The sequence below is a fragment of the Falco biarmicus genome, chromosome 5 (assembly GCF_023638135.1).
Source record: "Falco biarmicus isolate bFalBia1 chromosome 5, bFalBia1.pri, whole genome shotgun sequence".
NCBI classification, from domain to species: domain Eukaryota; kingdom Metazoa; phylum Chordata; class Aves; order Falconiformes; family Falconidae; genus Falco; species Falco biarmicus.
In genome coordinates, this window is record NC_079292.1 from 21,597,965 (window position 1) to 21,610,213 (window position 12,249).

The window sequence follows — 12,249 nt, forward strand, 5'->3', positions numbered from 1 at the left end:
GAAAGAGCATCCTAGGGGAAGCTAAAGAAAATACCTACTTTTTTAGTTTAAGGTAGAAATGGTGGGAGATTCAGCTGCAGGAAGGAGGTGGCTTTGGAATAATTTGTTGACTAGCAGTTGGTCACCGGAAGTGGCTAATCCAACAGGTCTGGAGAAATCTGGACAGCTGCTGAAGGATTCTCACAGCACTCTTATTTGCCATTTGGTTGCACAGTCAAATATGATGTCAACGAATGCCAAGTGATACACATACAAAGAAATAACGGCTCTGTGTATCCAATGAGGAACTGTATGCTACCAGTTACCATTCAGAAAGCATCTGGTGGACTGTCCTCCAGGAATGTTTTATCACTGCTGAGAAGATATTATCAAGAGAGTAAGTTGAATATAGGAATTATAGGGAAAGGCATAGTGAACCAGCCAGGATTAGACCCCTGGACTAACTCATGGTGTGTCTATGTCCTGAATAGTGTGAGAAATGGTCATCCCCAGCAAATAGATGTCTTACATTAGAAAAAATCTGGATAGGACAAGAGTGATCAGAAGCCAGGAAGAGTCCTTGCACAGTAAGTGGACTATGGCTCTTTGGCTTGGGAAAGAGATTACTGGAAATCTATGAAATCGTGAGGAAAACAAAAAGGGAACAGTTATTTTCTGTTTCTCACAATATCAGACTTAAGGCCTGCCCAGCCAGACTGAGGCAGTAGTTTTTCAAGTACCATAATGTAATTTTTCTTCACATGGCACCAAATTAAATGTGGAACTCATTGCTACAGGGTGTTGTGGAAGCAAAAGGTATAAATGGGCTTCGGAGGGGATTAGACAAATCAAACCTGATGGTCCAGATGCAGTCACTGATGTAGGAAATCAATACACTGCTAACTGTCAGAAGCTGAGAGGGTGTAGGAAGGGAAGGATCTTACACACTCCTTCCTAATATCTGATACTGGCTTTTCTCACAGCAGGGTTGCTGCATGAGAGGGACCTTTGGTCTGACCTCATTTGTATGAAGAAATTTAACAATACTGTGCTGAGCTACTGATCACTTATTAAAAAGAATTATTAAACCACTTGGCTGGGGAGTAGTACTCCATCTTAGCTAAATACAGAGCTGCTGATGTGATCCTGGTGATGGTAAACCTCTGGGCCTGTTCCATTGCAATGTGAACTCGCAGAAACAGTAATGAAGGGTAGAGCTCTCAAATCTGTAAAGACCCAGAACATAACAGTGCCAAAAGAAGAGTTTTGTACCAGAAACCAGAGGCAGCTAGGAGTCACATGGTATAACTACTTGGATTGTCTAAAAGGTTTACTTAAGTTCCCAAGCAAAGGAATGTGAAGGTAAGAATGTAGGGATGTTCTGACTAAAGAGACCTACAAGCTGAAAAAAGCCAGTAGGAGCAGCTTCTTCCCACATATTTGTCCTCCACTGTAGATTTTCTGCTCTGGATAACTTCATCTGGGCCCAGTAAGAATCCCTCCTTTCTGGATTTGTTCTCTTGACATATGGTGCCTGCTTAAAATAGGTGCTACTGGAATGGCGTTATTTGTTTGGTTCTCCTAATTCTTCTTTCTCCTTTCCTGTGCCTGCAGTGAAGCAGCTGCCCATGCAGTAGCCACGCTTGCTGAAGCCACTCTTCAAGGTGGAGGACAGATTGTTCTATCTGGTGAAACTGCAGCAGCGGTAGGAGCACTTACTGGAGTCCAAGATGCCAATGGTAAGGCTGCCGGAAAGTTTTTACTTTTTCTGAGTATTTTTCTTTGCTCTTAGCTGGGGGTTTTTGCTCTCTTTTACTTGACATGTCAGGTTTTCACTAGTAAAATAATTCTCCCTCACTGCAGATGCTGACTAACTAGGTTGTGACTTAAAATCTCAGAAAAAAATGGTAGCACTAACCTCTTGTTTACTTCCGTAGTGTTGGTGGCTGAGCTCTTTTCCTCTTTCTGCCAGCTTATTATTTAGCCTTAGTTTTCTGGGGAAAAACTGCTTCCCACTCTCTGTATCTGTACAGTGCCTACCACAGGGAGGACCAGACTTAGTCAACTAACACAACTAGTCAGTGCCCCTCATCTCCAAAACACTTCACTGAGAAGTGGTAGAGTATGACCAGCATTTTATTACCCACTCATTTCCTTCCTTTCTCAAGACTTTCTTGGTTTGCTTAGTGGCTGCTCTTGAGCAACTGTCGCTTTTCTGCTTGGGTGACACCTTTCAGTCATCCCTCAGCAGTCAGTCTTGGCTTGTTTGCCTCCTGCTTTATTTTCCATCTTGCTACCATAGTCAATCACTTAGTTCTAGGGATTCTCCATAGTGTTTCTCACCTATTATCTGGATGCATCTTCTGCCAAGTCTGGTGACTTTTGTAGTTATTCAAACTAAGTTCATAGTGAATACAGTATGTTCACAGAAACTGGTTCAAGAGATGATACTGGAACATACGAACACGTCTAGTTGGTGCTCATCCACTGCCTCCAGTTGCACTGTACTTCTGCCTGACGCCTTTACCATGCTTTCCAAGTTCAAAGATGAAACTTGTGATTATTTCAGTTAAATGGAAGGGGGGGTGTCAAAATAAGCTCAAAAAGGATGCAAAGTGTGAAGTTGTAAAGAAACGCCGCCTTGAGGATGGTACTATTTGAAGCCTTATTATCAAAGGGGAAACAAGCATGTGCAGTTGGGTGGCAGAGCGATGACTTCTTGCCTTGTCACTTTGCACGTAAAGCAGACATCTAGCTAAATGAGACCTCGATTCTGACTTCCATCAAAATCTTCATTGCATTGGGAATGTGCTCGTTTAAAACATGAATATTTTTTGTGCAGCGAAAACCGGGCAGTGGAGGGAAGAGTAATTTTACTTGGGGCATTCGACTTGACATCTCTTGCTGTAGAGTCAGCCAGCCTGAAGAGGGAGCAGAAATGAAGTGAAAACCCTCTACTCAGAGCTGGGAATGCATCTGATTCTGAGAGAATAGAGTAGGGTTGTGTTGTATTCTCCTTTGCCAGCAGCCGGGCATGAGGGGGATAAGTGATGTGTGTTTATCAAAGGAAGGATCTGACCCTGGATGCTCAAAACCAGTAACTAATCAGATTTGTAAAAGCACGTTAGCATCCTTTAGCAGATCTGCACCCCTGACTCCTTTTGGTCTGCTTCCAAAATGCTTTCATGGTTTGGATTCCTCTGGATGCTTCCCCTAAACAACTCTCCACACCCTTCCTAAGTCACCCTACCTCATTCACCCAGCATTAATATAATTATAATGCAGGCGGGGCTTACCCCCCCCTTCTTTTTTTTTCTTTTTTTTAGCAGCAGAGTTGGAAATCAGATGGGATTTAGAGTGCATTAAGGGGAGAGACTGCAGCATTTTCTACTGTGCAAAACCTCGCCCACAGCCCCTTGCCTTGTTTCCACTCTTCTTCGATTTGCTCTAATCTCCAGTGGTATTAAGGGGAAGGGCTTTGTCGGCGTGGTAGTCCTTGGAAGCACCATGCTGTTAGTTTTATTACGTAACCAGCTAATATATCTCCCTTAGGGATGGAGGAGATGTTGGTATCCATTCCCACTGTCTCTGTCTGGGGATGGAGAGCAGATGGATTTTCAGCATTGGCACTGTTGTGGAGGATTTGTCTGCTTTCTCTGTACCCTGAAGCTCAGGGTATGAGTGCAAGCATCCTTCTGGACACTGGTGCTCGGTTATTTTATGCAGTGGGGGCAAAGAGCTCTGCATGCCCTTCTGTCAGGAGGAGGTGAAATGGGAAATGATTCAGTGCAATTGGTTGCAGGAAGGAGAGGGGGGAAAATGATTGCCAGAGCCATAATTGTATTAACCAGCAGATTCCCCCTGCTCCTGATTGCTTGCAAAGTCTTAATTTGCTGATTTTTCCAATAAACACTTCTCTCTGGGAATGCTCTTACCCTTCTGTAGGCCCTTTCTTAGGGATTGCAATCCCTTACCCATGCCACTTTCCCTGCAAGGGACATAAATCTATGCCAATCTTATTGTTAAGGAAAGGGAGAGTAGTTTACCAGAATTGCTTGAGGTCAGCTAAAGTGTTTAATTCCTGATTTTAGCCATTAGATATAATTATTCTCTTTTTTAATTGTTTTGTTTCTATCTTGATATGGTATTTCCCCCATCCATTCTTTGGCATCTGAATAATAATTAAGTGATACAAGAGAACCAAGGCAGCTAAAAAGAGGCAACTTCTGTATTTTCATTGATGTCTCAGAAGCTAGGGCTGAATTCGGTCCTTGGGGGGAGTAGGGAGCCCAGGAGCGTGGCTGAACTGCGAAAGGGTTGTGGGTAATCTTACAATCAGTTACGTTTATAGCTAAAGGAAATAAGATCTCCTGCTCCCGTACAGTGTCAAACTAGCTACGTGCATTACGGTTTTCTTGCTACTCTGAAGCATCTGCTCTGAGTTGGGATGGTGGAACCGATGACCCCATGGTTTGAGCCTCAGATGTTTTGCTCTTAAGTGGCTGGCATTAAAGCAAAGTAATCATCAAAGCAAGTGAAGGGGATTGTAGCAGCACCAATTTCTGAAGCTGGCTGAAAACTGGAAATGCTCTGGTAAGAGGAAACAGCGCTCTGGGGCTGCTTTTGGTGTGCGCTGTGGGCAGCTCCATGTGATGGGCTGGTGCTGGAGCTGTCCCAACCCGCTGTGGCCAGAGGAGAGAAACTCGATCAGCATTGGGAAGGAGAGGTGATGGTGCCAGCCTGCAATCTGGGCCTTGCTCGCTGGAGCATCCTCATGCTGCAGCCTTTTGTTTGACATTGATCTGATCGGGGGCTTGAAAGCTGCTTGGGCTACAGGCTTCCTGGCTTCATCTTTAAATATTGATGAAGCTTTTGCTTAAGCAGTACCTGCGCAGGGCTGTAGTAGTGCGCAGTGCTGTCTGTGAAGGACAGAGCAGACTCCCTGCCCAAGGAAGGTTGGTTTAATGCCCTTGGTGTCGTCACAAGCCTGGGGTTATTGCAGTTTTGCACAGTGTGCGGCATTTTGAAGGGCATTTTAAGATGAGAGGGGTGGTATGCTTGAAGCTCCAGCTGCAGTTTGAAATGGCATGGAAGGGAGGCATGGTGGAAGGAGCTGGTGTGGGGAAGAGAATCATAGAATGGTTTAGTTTGAAAGGGACTTAATGATCATGTAGTTCCACCCCCCCTGCTGTGGACGGGGACACCTTCCACTAGACCAGGTTGCTCCAAGCCCCATCCAACCTGGCCTGGAACACTTCCAGGGATGGGGCAGCCACAGCTTCTCTGGGCAGCCTGTGCCAGTGCCTCACCACCCTCACAGTAAAGAATTTATTTCTAATAGCTAGTCTAAATCTGCCCTCTTTTAGTTTAAAACCATCACCCCTTGTCCTGTTGCTACAGGCCCTTGTAAAAAGTCCCTCCCCATCTTTCTTATAAGCCCCCTTTAGGTACTGGAAGGCTGCTGTAAGATCTCTCTGGAGCCTTCTCTTCTCCAGGCTGAAAAGTAGAAGATGTGAAATCATGCTGTGACCAGGGAATTAATTTAACAGAACTGAGTGAGGCACAGCCAGAGATCCAATAGATCTTTGCTTGTCAACCATGGTCTTCATGTGCAGCAGCTGCTGCCCTTTTTCCTGGCCCCAAAGCACATTTTACTGACATAATTCCTGCCTGTACTGTTGGAGATGCTCCTGGGAGCACTGATGTACCTGGTGGTGGTGTGGCAGCATACAGGTGGGTACTAAGAGACTACAACGTGTCTTGTCCTTCTCCGTACCCCACTAGTCATCCAAAATATCCAAACCCAATTCTCCGTACAACCAAAGGGAGCCATGCTTATGGCTGGGGGTGAGCCAGGATTATCGAGTTGTGATGGAAGCTCGGGGAGAGCATTAGGACTCTGACGTGGGCAGAGAGGGATTAGCAAGCTCTCTGCTTTCGTAAACAGAGGAAATAAGGCGTTAGTACAGGAGTGTATTTTGCAAGTTAGCATGGGATAAAAAGCCTATAGCGGCATTTAGGGTGATGCTTGCTGCGCAGAAGAGCTGTTCTAGTTGGTGACTCCTAGATCAAGAGTGGTTTACATGCTGAAAAGGCTTCAGCTCTGGGTGAGGCTGCTGAGCTTCCCACACAAAATCAATAAGGTGTCAGGTGGAAACCTGTCTCCACCCTCAGCTGTGCAGATGGGAGATGGGGAACCCTCCTCTCGGCAACAGAGACACCTCCAGGCCTGAAGCGTGGTTGCCAGTCCCGTCCGGCTCTGTGTAGGCTGTTTACAGTTGAAAACACGTCCAGGAGGAGAAGGCAAGAGTTGAGATGCTGTTCTCTGGGCTGTGCACATCTCCTAGAGAGCGTGAAAGCAAATGGAGATACATTGGGCAAACCCAGAGAAGGGAACTGCCTGTTCTTGCTTTTTGATGCCTCAGGACAGGGAGGTGCAGCACACTGATCCCCTGGTAACTGGTGGCTTTTTTGCATGAGAAAAAAAAAAAAAAGATGGGGGGAGGCTTGGAGGCTGATCTGCTGCAAATGTCAGCACTTAAAAGAAAAATTATTACTTTTTTTCCTGTTGGATCTCCTTGGGAAGTTGGACCCAAATGAGTCACTAGCAACTTGGCAAAGTGCAGATCAGTTTGCTTGCATCCAAGTGGACAGGTTTTTTTTAGGGTTTTACCAGTGGAAACAGATTTTCTTTTGATGGAGTGCTGCCCTGAAACAGGTATGATTTAATCCCAGTCTGAAGGAGAAGTAAGGAAAATAATTTTTGCAGATGTATTTCAGATGACAGGGTAGAAGAGAGGCCGGTGGCAGCCAGCAAGGAGAGCTGAAGTGGATGAGTTTGAGTTTCTGGCTGTATGTGCTGAGCAGGTCCAGGAACAGGGAGAGGTGTTTCCTAGAGGACTAACTGCTGTGCATAAATGAGTTATTGTCAGCAACGGGGCTGTGATGTGCTCTTAAGTATGTTGGCATAAACCTTAGTTAAAACAAGCTTCTTATTTGTCAAGTATGTGCAGTTCCCTACATGTGCCCTGTAGAGAGGGGGTACTTCAGTGCAGCTCAGCCATCTCTGCGTCTGCACCCTTTCCATGTCAGCATCTGGCTTTCCGGGGAGCCTCAGCACGGATAGTAAGGAATATGCGATGTTGGGACTGTGGGACACCAGCCACAAGTTTAATGCCAGCAGTCAGCATGGTGCTGCTAGGTCTTTCCCAGTACAATGAGGGCCAAAGTGTTTCCAAGACCTGAGACTGCTGCTCCATTTGCGCTGAACCTTGCCAGCACAGATGATTTCTCCTGACTTTGATGCTTTAAACCCATCACGATGGGTCTCATGGTTTTTGCTGCTGTCCTACATTATTCTTGGGCACTAATCTCGGGTGGCGCTGGCGGTGCAGTCAGCTCAGGCTGTCCTTCTGATGCTGGGCTGTCATGGGTGTTGGGCGGCTTTGGTTTGACATCTTGGAACTGGTGACGAAGCGGCTGCTGCTGCTGATTAGGATTTGTCTGCCCACCAACCGGGACTAAAAATAGTGGCTCAGACAAGTCCCTTTTGTACAGCATTGGTAGCCAGATTTTCCCTTCGGTCCAGCTAACCAGGTGCTACCTACACCAGCCTGCAGTTGTGTTATGTGGAGCTAGCTTTGCACAGCCCAGCACCGAGAGTTTGTTTGGGTGGTTTGAGTAGAGCAGGAGGCTGGAGGTGGATGCCACGGCACTTGAGTGCTGCTGGCTTTAGGGCTTCCCTTGGCTTGTTGAGTGACCTTGATAAGTCTCTTGATGGAGATGCAGGTACAAACTGGGTAGTTTGGCTTTTGGGATGGGGAGGCTTATGGGCTCTGTCATTCTATTTCCTTGGGGAAAAACATTTTTATATGATGAGCTCTCATGATGTCTCACAGGTCTCGTTCCTTTTTGTGAAGGCAGCAGTGTCAGAGGAGCACGAGGAGAGCCTCCCGGGTGGTTTTGTGCCCCCGTTTTGTGTCCCACGTCTTACAGAGAGTACAGGTTGCTTTTTAGCTCTGAAACATGCCTTTGAGATTGCAAAGAGAGAAAACAGCATCCTGGGGAGACACCAGGACTTGCTCAGTTCCTGGCTTAATCTATTGCTGTCCCCTAAAACATGCTCACCTTTCCTCCTCAGCATGTTTGTGATGGTGTTAGCAATACCCTGAAAGAGAAGCCAACTTCATTAGAGGTGGGGAGTCACTGCCAAGTCCTTTGCTGTTTCATTGCTTCTAGCATTTCTTCGAGTCCTTTTGGTTTCAGTGAGTTTCAGTCCAGTAAATGAGCCATGCCCCGTCTGGCCTTATCTCCTGGCTTCTCAGTGACCTTACGGCATCTCGAGCACCTCCCTTGCCCTCCCTGTTTCCCCTCCCCTGGTGAGTTTTGACATCCATTCCTGTTATCAGGCAGTTGAGACTTACAGGCTCTCCAGCTGTCACAGCTGATGCTGTCCGGGTTTAAGCATAGGCCATTTACCTTCCACGTGTCCTGAATTAGGGGAAATGGACAGGAGGGCTGGGTCTGTTTAAAAATTAAAGCTGATTACAAGGCATTAACATTACATTTAAAGAAATAGACAGCAGCCCTCCTCTCTCAGCATAGTTGCAATATGTTCCCTTTTGTTCTGGTCTGGAAGAGGAAGCAGGACTGGTATAGACTCCAGGCTGGGCAGGATTTCTTCTTTATCCATAAATTTGAAAAGAGAAGCTGCCTGATGGCTGCAATACTTCAAAGCAGTTCTGGTCTTACTACCTAAAGCAGTTCCCATCTTTGCAATTGTAACAGAAAGCTTAATTTCTTTCTGCTGATCTTGAATTTCTCATGGAAAATTCAGATCAACTGACACTGTGTTCATCAATCTGTCTTCTGAATTGTTGTGTTGGGAAGTTTCATATTTGAGGCACCCCAATTGTTTTACACGGGCATCCACTCTAGTGCCTAAATGCAGCTGTTTTGGGGGCAGCAGTCAGGAAGAAAACTTCCTTCTTGTTTTTTTGTTTGTTTTTTTTTTCTTTCCTTAAAGGCCTAGCTTCCCTGAGGCAGGTGGATTTTAAGGAATGTCTGGTCAGATCTTCAGGGCTGAGAAGGCAAAAGGATGTGGTTGCTTCATGCATGGAAGGATGGAAACACGAGTGTGTTGGGTGTGGGAGGTGCTGTTCCCACCATGCCCTGGCCTAGCTGCAGCATGGGCTTGGGCTGCAGATGAACATGAGTTTAAGGAAGCAGACAGGGTTGGTGTCTTCCATAGCCTTCCTTGCAGAGATGTGTTTTAACAAGGGCCTTTGTGGGATGGCTTTCCTGCTTCTCTTCTGCAGCAGTGACCCTATTTTCTCATTGCATAGGGTTATTGCTTTCCCAAGTTTCCCAAGATAGGGCTTCCTTCCTGTGGTAACTCTTCATCACAAAAGAGTAATAAGTCAATTTGGCTGGTAACACTCTGAGTGAATGTGCTGCTTGACTAGTAATTCATTGTGTTTCTAGACTGAATTTGAAGCCCACTGATGTATTTGTATATTTGTCCACGCTTCTGTGTTTTCATCTCACAGTCCCTCAGTAATCCACGTGGCTTCAGAAGGAGCTGCTTAGTGCAGGATGCTTACTGAAAAGAGGCCAAGCCTTTTGGCAGGTGAAGTGATGTATGTGGCATATATTTTTATTCACTGGATCTTGCTTTTCTCCATCTCTTAATGAGACTTTTCATTTGACTTTACTATTGCCAACATTCACATTAAAATCCAGGCATTTGTTTCAATTTATGGTGACAAAGTCCCCAACGACTTGGCTTTGAGAGCCAAGTTACTGAAGTCCTGAGCTTTGCTGGTCCACTCATACTAACGTCCCCGAATCGGGGTATCTGGAGGTGACAGAGCATATGGCTTTCGGCTTACTGGATAGTTGGAGATCACCCTTGCTTATGGAGAAGGTGCATTCTACCTGATGTCTACATAAGGTGATGGGGATGGGCAGCTCTACACCACTCCATGCTTGCTCAGCCAAGATGAACATTGAGCAGGAGAAGGAAGAGGCCTGGTCACCTTTATGGAGTACAGTCCTCATTTTAACTAATGCGTGATTGAGAAGTGTATAAGATTTTATTTGAGAGAGGGGTGGGTTTTCTTGTTGATGGTATATTGTGGGGTTTTTTATCTCCCTAATGTCTATGCATGCTTACTGTAAGACTTAGACATTTGAGAAGGACTTTGGACCTAAACCAGTTTGTTTGATTACAGCAGTGTTTCTGGGGTGTCTGCAAGAGATGGGTATTCTAATCCTTTGACAAGCTTTTGTCTAAAGGAGATGAGGTTGAATACAGGCAGGAAAGGAACGGCAGTCAATATACTTAGCATGTTTCCCTAAATATGTATGGAAGCACAGAAATGGATAGACAAACATTTCCTTACTTGCTACTGTTTCTAGTCCAGGAATTAGGATGGGAACGGATGGAGATTTTTGTGTAGTCTGCAAGCAGACCTCATTAGTGCCGCTGTCTGAGGATCCGTACTTTGGCCCCAAGTTGGGGTAGGGAGGTGCTTTCCTGACAAGCTGCAGATTTTCAGCATGGTGCTGTTGTATTTATAGCTCTTGGCCTAAAGAAAAGGCACAGGTGGAGTAAGAAAACCAGCTCTGTGAAGCTGCCTAGCTCTGCATCACTCTCCTGACCCATCACAGATGCTGGTGAGTCACTTTTCCAGGCTTCCTCCTCCATGCCCAACCTAACCCAGGTCAGAGGCTTGGTTGGCAGAACTATACCAGCAGAGCTGCTTCATGGGGCTCCTGCCACCTTTGCAAATAAGGCGGTGGTACTCTGGAAAGGACCACAGACAACATCAGGCTGGGGAAGGCAGCTTTTTGCCATTTCTATTGGACGCATCTATGCTGGCAGAGCCCAACTCTGAATCTGAGCATTCAAACCCGTAAGTGTTGAACTGGGTGGATGGTAGATTAAGCCAAGATCAAAATCAGCCTCTGGTTTGCTGCTCCTTTCTCAGTGCTCCCAGGACAAAGTTCATGTGTGGTGGATTCTGCCTGTAATAACAGCTTACTCAAACATGCTGAGCGTGTGGCAGCCCCCCTTCAGCTTTTTGAGCCCTGTGAGATTTTGGGTGTTGTAGCCCATCTCTGGAAAACCTTCCAGCTTAACAGCAGATGGGAGACAACCAAGGACAACTTCATCCTGCTTGCATAATCTCTGCTCATTCTCCTGCTCCTCCAGGTAATCTGAAATGAAAGGTCTCAGCTCAGCGATCTTGCACGTTGGCATGGCGAGCTGCTTCCCAGAGCAAAGCAAGACTTGTGTCTTGAGTTGTAGGGCATTGTTTCTTCTGCACCTGATTCCAAATGATGCCTTGCTGCCTGGAGATAAAGGTGAGCAATGGTCCCTGCTGTGCAGCAGCTGTAGCACCTTTTTCAGTGCAGATTTTAGCTTGCAAGGTGGCTGGCTTCCTGCTCAGGGAAGTAGCATCCGTTCGTCCCCATCTATGTAGTGATGGATGAGTAATGCAACCACAGGCAAAGCTGGGGATGTCATTGCTGTTTTTCCTACCTGTGCTGTACCACTTTTACCCATTACACCATTCAGGGGCTTGGGGAATTGAAAGAGCAGCCTTTGATTACACTGAATCAGGGCAGATGGAGAGGGGCTTTCTAATCCCCCTGCACCCCTATGTCACAGCAGAACTGGGCTGCAATCTGCTGTTTCATGACAGCAGGGTACAGTTCTTGCCTTCCCTAGCAGGTACCCTTGTGGCTATGAGCTGGGCTGAATCAGGCCACCCTCTCCTGCTGTACACTGGAGAGCTGTGGAAAATGTTGCTGGGCTTTGAATGGATGGAGGCTTGTCTGACCCGAGGGCAGTTTGTGAGCTCCAGGCTCTTAATGGCTGTCAGTGGGCGTAGGGTGCAATCTGATCCAAATGGGAAGCTGGCTGAAATCCCAGCAAGCTGTTGTTACTGTGTGAGGCATCTTATGAAATGAGATGGGGTTTGTGAACTCTCCCCCCTGCCAGGCACCCCACTAGAAGGAGAAATACCCTGTAAGCTAAGCCACAAGCTAGGGCTTCCCCAAGTACAGCTCTTCAGTGCATCGAGGCATGGTTTGCATGTCTCTCCATTTATAAAGCTCATAGTCTTGTGAATTAGACCAATGTTTCCTCCTTGCGGAGCTATTTGTACTTTCTGTTCTCGGCGCAGCCTCCCCTACTCCATGCTCCAATTCAGACTGTGCGTTCCCACTTCCCAGGTGTGTGATGCAGAGTAGACTTCTCCAAAC

The 12,249-nt window shown here is 46.4% G+C and overlaps 1 protein-coding gene across 10 annotated transcripts in view; it reads left to right on the forward strand.

Annotated features, from left to right (window-relative positions):
- Positions 1-12,249, forward strand: part of NRF1 (nuclear respiratory factor 1) — a 74,210-nt gene that overhangs the window by 43,041 nt on the left and 18,920 nt on the right. For all 10 annotated transcript variants that reach the window (XR_008822115.1, XM_056340741.1, XM_056340736.1 and 7 more), the window contains one exon: positions 1,594-1,718. Coding sequence is in view for 9 of the 10 variants with exons in the window: in XM_056340741.1 (XP_056196716.1) it covers positions 1,594-1,718 (125 nt within the window). In the remaining variant the exon portion in view is untranslated. The remainder of the gene's footprint in view (positions 1-1,593; positions 1,719-12,249) is intronic.